The sequence below is a fragment of the Natator depressus genome, chromosome 14, assembly GCF_965152275.1.
Source record: "Natator depressus isolate rNatDep1 chromosome 14, rNatDep2.hap1, whole genome shotgun sequence".
NCBI lineage: Eukaryota > Metazoa > Chordata > Testudines > Cheloniidae > Natator > Natator depressus.
Genome location: NC_134247.1, coordinates 48,064,484 through 48,080,302, shown reverse-complemented (window position 1 = coordinate 48,080,302; position 15,819 = coordinate 48,064,484). Strand labels below are relative to the sequence as shown.

Below are 15,819 nucleotides of genomic sequence, written 5' to 3'. Positions count from 1 at the left end.
GTGGGAAGGGGAGCTGGGCATGATTATATAGTAGAAGCAGGAATGGGTGTTGGTGGGGTGGGAGGGTTATAATGGGGGCTAAGGGGAGGGTGTGGAGGAGAAGCTGCGGTTTGGCAATAATGCAGGCAGGGAGAGTGCAGAGGGAAGGGAGGTGGATTGTGATGGGGAAGAGGGGGGCTGGAGGGGGCTCAGTGTGTGTGATGGGTGCCCCACACACCCCAGTCTCTCTGAGTGCCCTGGTTCTGCTCCCACAACCCGGAAACTATGTCTCTTTGCCTGGGGCTCCTCCTCCCCCACATTCCCAGACACGCTTGTATTTCACTGTTCTTTTCAAACATGCTATGGACAGCCCAGACAGACCTCGGCCAAGTGCTGCAGGGCTGCGGGTGGTGGTGCTGTGGAGGAGTTAGGAGTTGGAGAAGGTCTTGTCCGAGGGGCGGACCCCAATAGGGGTCGGTAAGGATTTTCATGAGTTGGTTGGTCCCAGAGGGAGAGTTCATGGTGTTTTTTTGGGAATTGCTCTAACCTGGGGGATTGGGACTGGGACACAGTTGTCACCTATGGTTCATTCCACAAAGGGTTAAATGTCTCAGTGACTCTCCTCAGATCCAGGGCCTGCCCTGCTCCCTGTGCTGGGGGGGGGTCTGAGTCACAGGATCTGTGGGGGTGCCCAACCGACAGAAGGCCCCCTCCCTGCCCTGGGGATCTTTGGAACGCAGCATCTGAGGAAGGAGGTGGGGTCTCCTTAGCACCCCATAGAGAGGGTCTCTGGGACACCAGATTGTTGGGGGTGTCTCCCAGCACCCCACAGCGCTAATCCTCTGTCTCTCGCAGGCAGTCCATCCCTGGCACCATGGACCCGGCATGCGGTGCCATTGTGCATGTGGACTTCCCTGAGATCACCAGCGCCCTGCTGGAGAACCTGAACCAGCAGCGGGTGGAGGGCAAGCTGTGCGACATCTCCATCCACGTGCAGGGCCGGGTGTTCCGGGCCCACCGGGCCGTGCTCGCCGCCTCCTCGCCCTACTTCCACGACCAGGTGCTGCTGAAGAACATGACGTCCATTGTGCTGCCCAACGTCATGGACCCGGGCGCCTTTGAGACAGTGCTGGGCTCCGCGTACACCGGCAAGCTGAGCATGGCCTCGGACGAGATTGTCAACTTCCTCACCGTGGGCAGCGTGCTGCAGATGTGGCACATCGTGGACAAGTGCACGGAGCTGCTCAAGGAGGGGCGGGGCACCACTGGCCCCTCGCCTTCTTCCTCCTTCCGTGCCCACTCCAGCCGCACCAGCGAGAACCAGTCCCCCAGCAGCAGTAACTACTTCAGCCCCCGGGAGACGGGCGAGGGGCCGGAGCATGGGCCTGCCAAGTACGCGCTGCGAGGGGTGGCTGGCGGCATAGAGCGGGATGGGTCAGAGGGGCCGGACGAGGAGGTGATCTTCCAGGCCGAGAAGGGTCCCACCCGCTGCCCCGAGCCCTTCTCCGGCGGCAGCAAGTTCATCCTGGAGACAGACGATGACGTGAGTGACAGCGGCGGGGATGGGGGGAGCGGGGGGCGGCGCCCAGCCTACGTGCAGCCCAGCATCATGCCCCAGAAGCAATGGGTGTACATCAAGAAGGAGCGGTCCCAGGAGGACTTGGTGCTGACGTGCGAGGAGGACGAGGACCCGGTGGAGGTGGGGCCGGCCCCTGGTGAGCCCCCCCTCAGCATCAGTGACGTGCGTACGCTGACCGAGCCCTCCGGGGCCAAGCTGGAGGAGCAGGTCAACTTCTGCGAGTCCTCGGAGGACTTCCCCTCGCCCTACGAGGGGCTGGAGGAGGGGCCGGGTAGTGGCGGCAGCTTTGCCCAGCGTTCCCTCATGCCCATGGACATGCAGGGCAACCAGATCCTGGTCTTCCCCCCCCAGACCCCTGTGGAGCACGGGGCCGTGCAGCTGGCAGCCGGCTCGGGCGACGGCAACAAGATCTTCATGTGCCACTGCGGCAAGGCCTTCTCCCACAAGAGCATGCGCGACCGGCACGTCAACATGCACCTCAACCTGCGCCCCTTCGACTGCCCCGTCTGCAACAAGAAGTTCAAGATGAAGCACCACCTGACGGAGCACATGAAGACGCACACCGGCCTCAAGCCTTACGAGTGCGACGTCTGTGCCAAGAAGTTCATGTGGCGAGACAGCTTCATGCGCCACAAGGGGCACTGCGAGCGGCGCCACCGCCTCTCCGGGGCGGGTGGGGGACTCAAGAAGGAGCCTGTAGCCGCAGGCACGGGAGGGGAGGGCGACTGGGCGGTGCTGCGGGAGCCCCAGGCTGCCGGCAGGTCTCCACGCAGCGAACTGGGCTTTGGCGGGGGGAGCGGGGCGAAGATGTGACGTGGCGGACGGCCTCCCCCACCCTGCACATGGACTCCCCCTCCTCCCTGACAGACCCTGGGGCACAGACATGACATGCCCCCCCACCCCCATCTGAGATGCACAGACTCGCCAGTGACTGGATCCCCACTTGAAGCAGCCAGCTCTTCCCAGGATGCTGTGGGGCAGGGAGGGGGGGGCTGAGGAGTCAGGATGCCCTCTGGGGGTGGGGTGAGACAGGAAGCAGTGATGATTGCACAGACTGAAGTCTCTGTCGGGGTCCTGGGTAGTGAATTCCATGCCCGCACTCCAGTGCCAGGAGGGAGCTGGATTCCTGGGATGTGGCTTTGTGGGTCCATAGCTGTGTACCCTGGGGGGACCTGGACTCCTGGGTCCCTGAGGAACTCTTAACACTAACCCCCCCGTCCTTGCTGGGTGGGGGGCACCTCCCTCGCCCATGATGGGCTAAGGAGACTGGGGGGAGGGTGTGTTTGTGGGGTGTGGCCCCTCTGTGGTGTGTGTAGCAGGCCGACCTGTGGGTCGGTGAGTCTGTCCTGTCCCTGTCTGTCTGGCCGTCTGTGATTCACTTTGGTTTTCTCATATGTGTAATGACTGATGCTGAACCTGCAGCCCACCCCCTCTATCCCTTCTGGAGGATGGGGTAACCCCAAATCTCCCCTTAGACTACCCTCACCCCTCCTCCCTGGGCCAGTCCCCCTGGACCCCAATTTATGGCCAAAGGGCTAGTGTGATCCTTGGAGGTACAAACAGGGCAGTCATGGGCAGGTTTGATTTTACCTTGTACCTGGCCCTGGGGCAGCTGCCGCTGGGCTCCTGAGTCCAGGTCTGGGGCCATGTTGGAGAGGGGCTGGAGGAGAGCTCAGAAAAAGCTGAAAGGTACAAGGTACAGGCCTTGCAGCGATAGACTCAAGCTGCTCACGTGGAGATGGCAAAGGAGTGACTGGATCCCTGCCTTGGAACAGAGCTGTGATGCAAGGGCTGTTTGGCCCAGCAGCCAGAGTCTGGAGACCAGGGGCAGGTTTTGACCAGGGAGGGGCATGGGAACAGCTGCCCAAGGGGGCCACGTTCTGACCAGGATGGGGCGGCTGAGAGAGCTGCTCCAGGCCTAACAGGGTTAGTGCCAGGCAGGTTGCTGGGCTGTGTTCTGCTGGGGGCAGATGAGATCTGGCCTTGGGATCTATTAATATCCCCTCCCAGGGGCAGGGCCAGTGTCCCCTTCACCCTATAGTGGGGTGGGGTCCCCTGCCCCTCTGTGCTTCACCCCCCCCCCGTCCCTCTCTGGGACAGCACCCCCCTTCCATCCCGACTGCCCTCAGGACAGCATCCTCTGTGCCCTTTTCTCCATCTCTCCCCTCCCTGGACAACGCCCCTCCAGGGATGACTCCCCCAGTTTGGTGCTCCCCCTTCCTCCCTGGTACAACACCCTCCCCCCACTCCCTAAGCACAGAGCTAACCTGAATGTAGGTACGATGCCCCCTTCCGTGCCAAGGGCTGGGGATGAATGCCCCCCGGTTCCATTGGGGGGCATTCCAGTGAGAAGGGCAAGCCCCATGGTAGGAGCACCTGGTGTTTGTTGTGTGATGTAGTAATCCGCCCATTACAAACTGAACAGGGCTCTGTCTCTAACCCCTCCTCCCCAGAGGAAAAAAAATGGGGGGCGGGAGGGATAGCTCAGTGGTTTGAGCATTGGCCTGCTAAACCCAGGGTTGTGAGTTCAATCCTCGAGGGGGCCATTTAGGGATCTGGGGCAAAAATTGGGGCTTGGTCCTGCTTTGAACAGGGGGTTGGACTAGATGACCAACCCTGATATTCTATGAGGATCCCTCCAATGCTGGGCTAGTGGGGAAGTCACTGGATTGGGCCTTAGGACTCCTGGGTTCTGTCTCCAGCTCTGGGAGGGGAGTGGGGGCTAGTGGGTTAGAGCAGGGGGGAGGGTCTGGGAGCCAGGACTCCTGGGTCCTGTCCCTGGCTCTGGGAAGGGGGTGGGGTCTAATGGGTTAGAGCAGGGGGGAGGGTCTGGGAGCCAGGACTCCTGGGTTCTCTCCTGTTGTTTTGGGAGTAAGTCCTTCCCCCATTCCACCTGTGTGCCTGTTTTCCGCACTGCAGGGTGGGGGGTGGGGAGAATCACCTGGCTCAGTGAGGAGCTGGGTGTGGCACTTCTGCCTCTGCTCAGAGTGGGGCTCCCGACTCCCTCTTCCCCCTCAGTTCCCGTCTGGTTCAATTCTTTTGTAACTTGATTCTTTGTTGGTTTTTTAATGTCTATAAATATTTATTGGTCTGTTTGATGCCCGGCTCCTGCTTCTCATTGTGTGCCAGTGCCACTCCAGGAAAGCAACCCCAAAATGGCATGAGGAACCCCAGCACCAGGCTTGTGAGATGGGGCACAACCAGGATCCTTCACAGCACACCTCTCTCTGGTGCCGGCTGGGGAGACCGCATATTCAGGACCCACAGCACGGTCCCCTTCCCTGTCCCCCACCCCCTCACAGCACAGCGGCCCCTAGCACCAGGCTGGATTTTGAGGTTCCACTCTGTTCCGGTTGCTGGTTATATCACACACACCCCGCCCTGTTACACAACCCCAACTGCATGCCTGATTCATGGGCCAGAAAGGGCTGGGCATGGGGTTATGTAACCTTCCATGGGCAGGGGGATAAAAGCAGCCCCATATCTGCCTGGTGCCCAAATGCATGGGAAGAGCTGAGTCACACCCCAAACTCTCCACCCAAGTGAGTCTGCAGGGTGATGGAGCAGCTGGGGGCAGAGAAGGGATGGGGAGAGGGAGTGATGGGGGGGGTTCAGAGTCTGGGGGTGTCTTGGGATTTGGGGTGCACCTGAGAGCTGATCCTGCTGGGCTGGGGGATGCTGGGGGGACTGATGGGTATGGGGACCTACAGGCTGGGCAGGTTGTGCCCCAGGTTCTCTGGCCTTGGCAGCGTGGGGCGGGGGTGTCTGGGGGGTGGCTTTGTCATCACCAGCCTGAGTCTCTCCCTGCAGCTTCTGCCACAACACCCGTTGCGATGCTACTGCGAATCACCCCACTCCTGCTCCTGGCCCTGGGGCTCTGGGGAGAGAGGTGAGTGGGGGGCTCTCCCCACACTGCAGAGGGTGGTGGAGGGAACATCCCCAAACCCTTCCCCCAATGCCTCAGGGGATGGAGATTGATCCCTGCACAAACCCCCTGGGGCAACAGATCCAATTCAGGGAAACGGGGGCAACAGCACCCCCAGAGTGATGGGGCCAATCCCGGGGGGCTGTACGCCCTAACTATCCCCATCTGGTTCTGCAGGGAGAAGCCTAAATTCTGCGGGGAAGTCACCGAATGTTTCACCTTTGACCTCATCTGCAACAGCTCTGACTATGAGGTGAGGATCAGTTGTGGGGGAGGGAAAACCTGCTAAAATACCCCCTCCTGAGATGGCCAGTTCCCCCCACCCTGGGGCTGGATTGGAGCCTGTGCCCCCTAGCGGGGAAAGGACCCCCATCTCATTCCCCACCCTCTGGAGCCAGCCAGTCCCCCTGAAGTTGGGAGGGAGTGGGGTGGAGGGATGGGTCAGGAAGCATGGGAAGGAATTGACCCCACTCCCCTGCTCCTGTCTGTCCTCCCCCCTGCCCCCAGGCCCGGCTTTACCCCCCCTCGGCCTGGGTCAGCACCCGTGTGAACAACACGTACACAGCCGCCAAGACCATCGGCTTCTGGCACCTCTTCCGCTACATCCAGGGCCGGAACCAGCTGGGTAAGGTGACCCCCACAGCCCCTCTGCCCCCAGCCTCGGACTCCACCCCCACAGCTCCCCAACCCCCACACATAACCCCCCTCCCAGAGCCCCTAGAAGACCCACAGCCCTGCTCCACCCATAAGCCCCTCTGCGCCCCCAACCATACCCCCCCTCTCCCTCCCAGGTCCCCCAAACCCCACAGCCTTCTCCCATGGGGTCCCTACAGGCCCCCAAAACTCCATTGCTCCAGATAGCCCATAATCCATCCCTCAGAGACCCTGTAACAACCTGAAAAACTCCTTCCAAGGTCCCCAGGGCTAACGGGAGGGACATGGGGGTTGACCCCTGCTCTCTGGGGCTGCTTCACGTTTAATGAGCCTCGTAGAACAGGGACAGAAGAAAAGGGGGTCTCTACCCTCCCCCAGGAGCTGGCTGCAGTTGAGGGGGGCTGGGGATTGGGGGTGGTTCTGGGGAGGACAGGACTTCTGATTCTGGGCAAACATGACACACACCCGGCAGGTGTGAAGATCCCGATGACCGCACCGGTTCTGACCCGGGTGGACCAGGCTGCTGGAGAGACGCAGGAGTACACCATCTCCTTCCTGCTGCCAGCAGGCGGCAGGGCGACCCCCCGCAGCCCACCGAGCCTGCTGTGAGTGACTCCCCCCACCGAACCCACTGAGTGCCCCCCCAGCCCCCACATGGCTCCCACCGAGCCTGCTGTGAGTGACCCCCCCCACTGACCCACTGAGTGATCCCCAGCCCCCACATGGCTCCCCACAGAGCATGCTGTGACCCCCCCACACTGAACCCACTGAGTGACCCCCAGCCCCCACATGGCTCCCCACCGAGCCTGCTGTGAGTGACTCCCCCCACCGAACCCACTGAGTGACCCCCAGCCCCCACATGGCTCCCCACCGAGCCTGCTGTGAGTGACCCCCCCCACTGAACCCACTGAGTGATCCCCAGCCCCCACATGGCTCCCCACCGAGCCTGCTGTGACCCCCCCCACTGAACCCACTGAGTGACCCCCAGCCCCCACATGGCTCCCCACCGAGCCTGCTGTGAGTGACTCCCCCCACCGAACCCACTGAGTGACCCCCAGCCCCCACATGGCTCCCCACCGAGCCTGCTGTGAGTGACCCCCCCCACTGAACCCACTGAGTGATCCCCAGCCCCCACATGGCTCCCCACCGAGCCTGCTGTGACCCCCCCCACTGAACCCACTGAGTGACCCCCAGCCCCCACATGGCTCCCCACCGAGCCTGCTGTGAGTGACTCCCCCCACCGAACCCACTGAGTGACCCCCAGCCCCCACATGGCTCCCCACCGAGCCTGCTGTGAGTGACTCCCCCCACCGAACCCACTGAGTGATCCCCAGCCCCCACATGGCTCCCCACCGAGCCTGCTGTGACCCCCCCCCACTGAACCCACTGAGTGACCCCCAGCCCCCACATGGCTCCCCACCGAGCCTGCTGTGAGTGACTCCCCCCACCGAACCCACTGAGTGACCCCCAGCCCCCACATGGCTCCCAACCGAGCCTGCTGTGACCCCCCACTGAACCCACTGAGTGACCCCCAGCCCCCACATGGCTCCCCACCGAGCCTGCTGTGAGTGATTCCCCCCACTGAGTGACCCCCAGCCCCCACATGGCTCCCCACTGAGCCTGCTGTGACCCCCCCACTGAACCCACTGAGTGACCCCCACCCCCACATGGCTCCCCACCGAGCCCGCTGTGAGTGACTCCCCCCACTGAGTGACCCCCAGCCCCCACATGGCTCCCCACTGAGCCTGCTGTGAGTGACTCCCCCCACCGAACCCACTGAGTGACCCCCAGCCCCCACACGGCTCCCCACCGAGCCCGCTGTGAGTGACTCCCCCCACCGAACCCACTGAGTGACCCCCAGCCCCCACATGGCTCCCCACCGAGCCTGCTGTGACCCCCCCCCCACTGAACCCACTGAGTGACCCCCAGCCCCCACATGGCTCCCCACTGAGCCTGCTGTGACCCCCCCCACTGAACCCACTGAGTGACCCCCAGCCCCCACATGGCTCCCCACCGAGCCTGCTGTGAGTGACCCCCCCCACTGAACCCACTGAGTGATCCCCAGCCCCCACATGGCTCCCCACCGAGCCTGCTGTGACCCCCCCACTGAACCCACTGAGTGACCCCCAGCCCCCACATGGCTCCCCACCGAGCCTGCTGTGACCCCCCACTGAACCAACTGAGTGACCCCCAGCCCCCACATGGCTCCCAACCGAGCCTGCTGTGAGTGACTCCCCCCACCGAACCCACTGAGTGACCCCCAGCCCCCACATGGCTCCCAACCGAGCCTGCTGTGACCCCCCCACTGAACCCACTGAGTGACCCCCAGCCCCCACATGGCTCCCCACCGAGCCTGCTGTGAGTGACTCCCCCCACTGAGTGACCCCCAGCCCCCACATGGCTCCCCACTGAGCCTGCTGTGACCCCCCCACTGAACCCACTGAGTGACCCCCACCCCCACATGGCTCCCCACCGAGCCCGCTGTGAGTGACTCCCCCCACTGAGTGACCCCCAGCCCCCACATGGTTCCCCACCGAGCCTGCTGTGAGTGACTCCCCCCACCGAACCCACTGAGTGACCCCCAGCCCCCACATGGCTCCCCACCGAGCCAGCTGTGAGTGACTCCCCCCACCGAACCCACTGAGTGACCCCCAGCCCCCACATGGCTCCCCACCGAGCCTGCTGTGACCCCCCCCACTGAACCCACTGAGTGACCCCCAGCCCCCACATGGCTCCCCACCGAGCCCGCTGTGAGTGACTCCCCCCACCGAACCCACTGAGTGACCCCCAGCCCCCACATGGCTCCCCACTGAACCCACTGAGTGATCCCCAGCCCCCACATGGCTCCCCACCGAGCCTGCTGTGAGTGACTCCCCCCACTGAGTGACCCCCCAGCCTCCACATGGCTCCCCACCGAGCCTGCTGTGAGTGACTCCCCCCACCGAACCCACTGAGTGACCCCCAGCCCCCACATGGCTCCACACCGAGCCTGCTGTGAGTGACTCCTCCCACTGAACCCACTGAGTGACCCCCAGCCCCCACATGGCTCCCCACCGAGCCCGCTGTGAGTGACTCCCCCCACCGAACCCACTGAGTGACCCCCAGCCCCCACATGGCTCCCCACTGAGCCTGCTGTGAGTGACTCCCCCACTGAGTGACCCCCAGCCCCCACATGGCTCCCCACTGAGCCTGCTGTGACTCCCCCCACCGAACCCACTGAGTGACCCCCACCCCCACGTGGCTCCCCACCGAGCCCGCTGTGAGTGACTCCCCCCACTGAGTGACCCCACCCCCACATGGCTCCCCACTGAGCCTGCTGTGACCCCCCCCCACTGAACCCACTGAGTGACCCCCACCCCTACATGGCTCCCCACTGAGCCCGCTGTGAGTGACTCCCCCCACCGAACCCACTGAGTGACCCCCAGCCCCCACATGGCTCCCAACCGAGCCTGCTGTGACCCCCCCACTGAACCCACTGAGTGACCCCCAGCCCCCACATGGCTCCCCACCGAGCCTGCTGTGAGTGACTCCCCCCACTGAGTGACCCCCAGCCCCACATGGCTCCCCACTGAGCCTGCTGTGACCCCCCCACTGAACCCACTGAGTGACCCCCACCCCCACATGGCTCCCCACCGAGCCCGCTGTGAGTGACTCCCCCCACTGAGTGACCCCCAGCCCCCACATGGTTCCCCACCGAGCCTGCTGTGAGTGACTCCCCCCACCGAACCCACTGAGTGACCCCCAGCCCCCACATGGCTCCCCACCGAGCCTGCTGTGACCCCCCCCCACTGAACCCACTGAGTGACCCCCAGCCCCCACACGGCTCCCCACCGAGCCCGCTGTGAGTGACTCCCCCCACCGAACCCACTGAGTGACCCCCAGCCCCCACATGGCTCCCCACCGAGCCTGCTGTGACCCCCCCCACTGAACCCACTGAGTGACCCCCAGCCCCCACATGGCTCCCCACCGAGCCCGCTGTGAGTGACTCCCCCCACCGAACCCACTGAGTGACCCCCAGCCCCCACATGGCTCCCCACCGAGCCTGCTGTGAGTGACTCCCCCCACTGAGTGACCCCCAGCCCCCACATGGCTCCCCACTGAGCCTGCTGTGACCCCCCCACTGAACCCACTGAGTGACCCCCACCCCCACATGGCTCCCCACCGAGCCCGCTGTGACTCCCCCCACTGAGTGACCCCCAGCCCCCACATGGTTCCCCACCGAGCCTGCTGTGAGTGACTCCCCCCACCGAACCCACTGAGTGACCCCCAGCCCCCACATGGCTCCCCACCGAGCCTGCTGTGACCCCCCCCCACTGAACCCACTGAGTGACCCCCAGGCCCCACACGGCTCCCCACCAAGCCCGCTGTGAGTGACTCCCCCCACCGAACCCACTGAGTGACCCCCAGCCCCCACATGGCTCCCCACCGAGCCTGCTGTGACCCCCCCCACCGAACCCACTGAGTGACCCCCAGCCCCCACATGGCTCCCCACCGAGCCTGCTGTGACCCCCCCCACTGAACCCACTGAGTGACCCCCAGCCCCCACATGGCTCCCCACTGAACCCACTGAGTGATCCCCAGCCCCCACATGGCTCCCCACCGAGCCTGCTGTGAGTGACTCCCCCCACTGAGTGACCCCCCAGCCCCCACATGGCTCCCCACCGAGCCTGCTGTGAGTGACTCCCCCCACCGAACCCACTGAGTGACCCCCAGCCCCCACATGGCTCCCCACCGAGCCTGCTGTGAGTGACTCCTCCCACTGAACCCACTGAGTGACCCCCAGCCCCCACATGGCTCCCCACCGAGCCCGCTGTGAGTTACTCCCCCCACCGAACCCACTGAGTGACCCCCAGCCCCCACATGGCTCCCCACTGAGCCTGCTGTGACCCCCCCCCACTGAACCCACTGAGTGACCCCCAGCCCCCACATGGCTCCCCACCGAGCCCGCTGTGAGTGACTCCCCCCACCGAACCCACTGAGTGACCCCCAGCCCCCACATGGCTCCCCACTGAGCCTGCTGTGAGTGACTCCCCCCACTGAGTGACCCCCAGCCCCCACATGGCTCCCCACTGAGCCTGCTGTGACTCCCCCCACCGAACCCACTGAGTGACCCCCACCCCCACGTGGCTCCCCACTGAGCCCGCTGTGAGTGACTCCCCCCACTGAGTGACCCCCAGCCCCCACATGGCTCCCCACTGAGCCTGCTGTGACCCCCCCCCACTGAACCCACTGAGTGACCCCCACCCCTACATGGCTCCCCACTGAGCCCGCTGTGAGTGACTCCCCGCACCGAACCCACTGAGTGACCCCCAGCCCCCACATGGCTCCCCACCGAGCCCGCTGTGAGTGACTCCCCCCACCGAACCCACTGAGTGACCCCCAGCCCCCACATGGCTCCCCACTGAGCCTGCTGTGACCCCCCCCCACTGAACCCACTGAGTGACCCCCAGCCCCCACATGGCTCCCCACTGAGCCTGCTGTGAGTGACTCCCCCCACTGAGTGACCCCCAGCCCCCACATGGCTCCCCACTGAGCCTGCTGTGACTCCCCCCACCGAACCCACTGAGTGACCCCCACCCCCACGTGGCTCCCCACCGAGCCCGCTGTGAGTGACTCCCCCCACTGAGTGACCCCCAGCCTCCACATGGCTCCCCAGTGAGCCTGCTGTGACCCCCCCCACTGAGTGACCCCCACCCCTACATGGCTCCCCACTGAGCCCGCTGTGAGTGACTCCCCGCACCGAACCCACTGAGTGACCCCCAGCCCCCACATGGCTCCCCACCGAGCCTGCTGTGAGTGACTCCCCCCACCGAACCCACTGAGTGACCCCCAGCCCCCACATGGCTCCCCACCGAGCCCGCTGTGAGTGACTCCCCCCACCGAACCCACTGAGTGACCCCCAGCCCCCACATGGCTCTCCACTGAGCCTGCTGTGACCCCCCCCCACTGAACCCACTGAGTGACCCCCAGCCCCCACATGGCTCCCCACTGAGCCTGCTGTGAGTGACTCCCCCCACTGAGTGACCCCCAGCCCCCACATGGCTCCCCACTGAGCCTGCTGTGACTCCCCCCACCGAACCCACTGAGTGACCCCCACCCCCACGTGGCTCCCCACCGAGCCCGCTGTGAGTGACTCCCCCCACTGAGTGACCCCCAGCCCCCACATGGCTCCCCACTGAGCCTGCTGTGACCCCCCCCCCACTGAACCCACTGAGTGACCCCCACCCCTACATGGCTCCCCACTGAGCCCGCTGTGAGTGACTCCCCGCACCGAACCCACTGAGTGACCCCCAGCCCCCACATGGCTCCCCACCGAGCCTGCTGTGAGTGACTCCCCCCACCGAACCCACTGAGTGACCCCCAGCCCCCACATGGCTCCCCACCGAGCCTGCTGTGAGTGACTCCCCCCACTGAGTGACCCCCAGCCCCCACATGGCTCCCCACTGGGCCTGCTGTGAGTGACTCCCTGCACCGAACCCACTGAGTGACCCTCCACCCCCCACATGGCTCCCCACCGAGCCCGCTGTGAGTGACTCCCCCCACTGAACCCACTGAGTGACCCTCACCCCCACATGGCTCCCCACCGAGCCTGCTGTGAGTGACCCCCCCCCACTGCCTCCAATTCTCCCACCCAGCCCACTGTGAGTGACCCCCATCCCCACAACTGCTCCCTACCAAACTTGCTATAAGTGATCCCCACTGTCCCAACTACCCACTGAACCTGCTGTGAGCGACCCCCAACCCAGCCTGGCCAGGGACTGACCGTCAAACCCCAGTCTGGCTGGGGCTGTCGCACCTCCCCCCACACCCCAGTCTGGCTGGGGCTGACGCCCTCTCTCTGTGTCTGGCCCAGGTTTTCATCGAGCGGTTCCCTGCTCTGCCCACCTACGTTCGCTCCTTCGGGGGGTGGCTCACGGACGCCAATCGAGGGACCCACATCCGGGCCCTTGACGCCTCCCTGGGGAGGGACGCCCGGCACTTCAACCGCTCCTGGCACTACTCGGCTGGCTACAACAGGTTGGGGGAGACCCGTGTGCTGCCTCCCCGGGGTGCTGGGGCGGAGCAGGGACCAGCATTCCCCAGGGCGCAGCAGCAGGGCCAACCGCCGGGGAGCAACCCCCTGAGTCAGGCACCAAACCGCCAGGCGCTTGGCCCCAAACCCGGGGCCTTTGTGAAGGGGTGGGAAGTTGGTGGGGTGACCAGATGTCCCGATTTTATAGGGACAGTCCCGATATTTGGGGCTTTGGCTTATATATGCTCCTTCCCCCCGAATCCTGATTTTCACACTTGCTGTCTGGTCACCCTAGGTGTTGGGGGGCTGCCCTGAGCTCCCCCCGCCATCCTGTTGGGACAGTATCATCCATGCCTCTAGATGTAGTGGGGGAGTAGATTCTGCCCCCCCATCTGCCTGTCCTCCCCCACCACGCAGCCCCTCTCTGCTCCTCCTTAGGCTCTTCACCCCCTCTCCCAGACCTGGGGGTGGGGGCTGCAGCAGGCCCCCCTCTCCCCTTCCAGGCTGGGGACAGGCAGCTCCAGGGGCTCTTTAACTCCCCCGCAGGGAGGGGGCAGCGGACCGACCCATTGCTCACAGGAGACGGGGAGAAAAGAGCAGACTGACCCATAGAATGACCCACTGCTCACAGTAGGGGGGGTGTGGCACTCCCCTGACATGCTGCAGGTCTTTATCTCCCTCCTCCCCCTCTCATCCTATGAGTGAGGCTGGGGGTTGCAGAGAGGAGGGGGAGAGGGAAATCTGTCTGCAGTAGCTATGGTTGGTTGCTTGCTCTGCCCCCCATGGTGGGCAAGTGGGGCAGGCAGCCAATCAGAGGGCTAAACACTCACTAGTGGGACACGTTTAAGGACTGCACCAAGAGCTGAGATGGGGGGGTTCCCTGTTGCACCAGAAGCTGGGTCGGTGGGTGGGGTCCCTAGGGAGCAGGTTTACAGGGTACAAGGTGCAGCTGGGAGGAGTGTCCATGTGGGGCCCAGTTTACCTGTTGTATCACAGGGTCAGGTTTAAGGGTTACACTGGGAGCTGGGGGGTGCTAGGGAGCTGGGTTTGTCTGTTACCCCAGGAGCTGGGAGTGGTGTCACTGGGGGCAACAAGTTGACCTGTTATGGCAGGAGCTGGGGGAAAAGGGGTCCTGGGGGGTGGGGGTAGGTTACTAGAGGTGTGGGGGGCACTAGGAGACAGGTTTACCTTTCACACCAGACTAGGTGGGTGGGATGGTTTCTCTGGGGAGGGGACAGGTTTACCTGTCCAGGCAGGAGCTGGGGGAAAGGGGTGACTAGGGGACAGGTTTCTCTGTTTCACTGGGAGCTGGGGGCGGTGAATGCTCAATGCGGGGCAAGTGTATCTGTTACCTCAGGATCTGGAGGAAAGGGGGCAGTGGGGGAAACATGTTTATCTTCTACACCAGTAGCTTGGGGAAGCAGTGACTGGGGACCACTTTACCTATGGGGGGGGTGTTGCTGGGGGACACATTGACTTGTCACACCAGCAGCTGGGAGGGGTCAGGGTCCCTGGGCAGGGGGAGCAACAAATTTACCTGTTACGGGGGGACGGGGACGGGGACATTTACCTGTCACAGCAGCAGCTGGCCGGGGGGAAGAAGTTAGTTGGGGGCCGAGTTTGCCTGTTACATTAGGAGTTGTGGGGAGGGTAGGAGGGCAGATTTCCCTGTTACACTGGGATCTGGGGGGAAGGGAATTGGGGGGGGAGGACAAGTTCTCAGGGGATGTTATTAGAGAGGGCGCAGGTTTCCCTGTTACCCCAGGAACCGGGGGGGGATTAGTGGGGGGCAGGTTTCCTTGTTACCTCAGGAGCTGGGGGGATTAATGGGGGGTCAGTTAGTGGGGGGTTCTGGGGTAGGTTAGTGGGGGGCAGGTTTTCCTGTTACCCCAGAAGCTGGGTGGGGGAATAGGGGGGCAGGTTTCCCCATTACAGCAGGTTCTTGGGGGAGGATTGGGGGGCAGGTTTTCCTATTACCCCCAGAGCCAGGGGAATTAATGGGGGCCCGGTTTCCCTATTACAGCAGGTTCTGGGGTGTGTTAGTGGTGGGCCAGGTTTTCCTGTTACCCCAGAAGCTGGGTAGTGGGGATTGAAAGGGCAGGTTTCCCCCTTGCAGCTGGTTCTGGGAGGGATTCGGGGGCAGATTTCCCTTTACAGCAGGTTCTGGGAGTCCCCCAAGCCCTGACCCGCTCTATTGTTCCCGTCTCTCTGCAGCCCCATGAAGCTGTTCGACCGCCACAACGAGGTCTGGCGCCTGGCATGGGGCGGCCTGGGCTGCGCCCCAGAGTGAGCCCCCCAAATGTCACCCACTGGCATCGCAGCCCCCCCAGGAGTGAGAAACCCAGCTCTCGATTCCGCCCCCCACGAGTGAGCTCCCAGTGAGCAGCCCCCCTCCTCCCCACCTCCACCCCCACAATAAAGCCAAGTGACCAAGGCTGCCCTGTGTATGAGGCATGAATTCTGGTTGCTGCCCTAAAGCTGGACAGGCCAGGGGCGGGGGGGGGTCCCCTGGCAGCTGCCCTAGTGGGTCACCAGAAGGGGGTGCGCGCTAGGGTCTGTGGTAGCCCCGAACCCCAAAGAATTTGACCTGGGGAAGCAGAGAACAGGATCTGGACTGGGAGGAGGGAAGAAATGGGCATGGGGGGGGGGGAGAGGCAGGGAGCATACCGA

The 15,819-nt window shown here is 64.0% G+C and overlaps 1 protein-coding gene across 1 annotated transcript; it reads left to right on the top strand.

Annotated features, from left to right (window-relative positions):
* The first annotated feature begins 329 nt into the window (after positions 1-329).
* On the top strand, positions 330-15,566 carry ZBTB22 (zinc finger and BTB domain containing 22). The gene is given in 9 exon segments (XM_074971101.1): positions 330-456; positions 835-2,231; positions 5,369-5,447; positions 5,661-5,736; positions 5,991-6,108; positions 6,610-6,702; positions 6,705-6,742; positions 12,991-13,154; positions 15,364-15,566. Coding segments are annotated over 8 exon segments (2,022 nt in total). The 5' UTR covers positions 330-456; positions 835-853; the 3' UTR covers positions 15,440-15,566.
* The last annotated feature ends 253 nt before the right edge of the window (positions 15,567-15,819 follow it).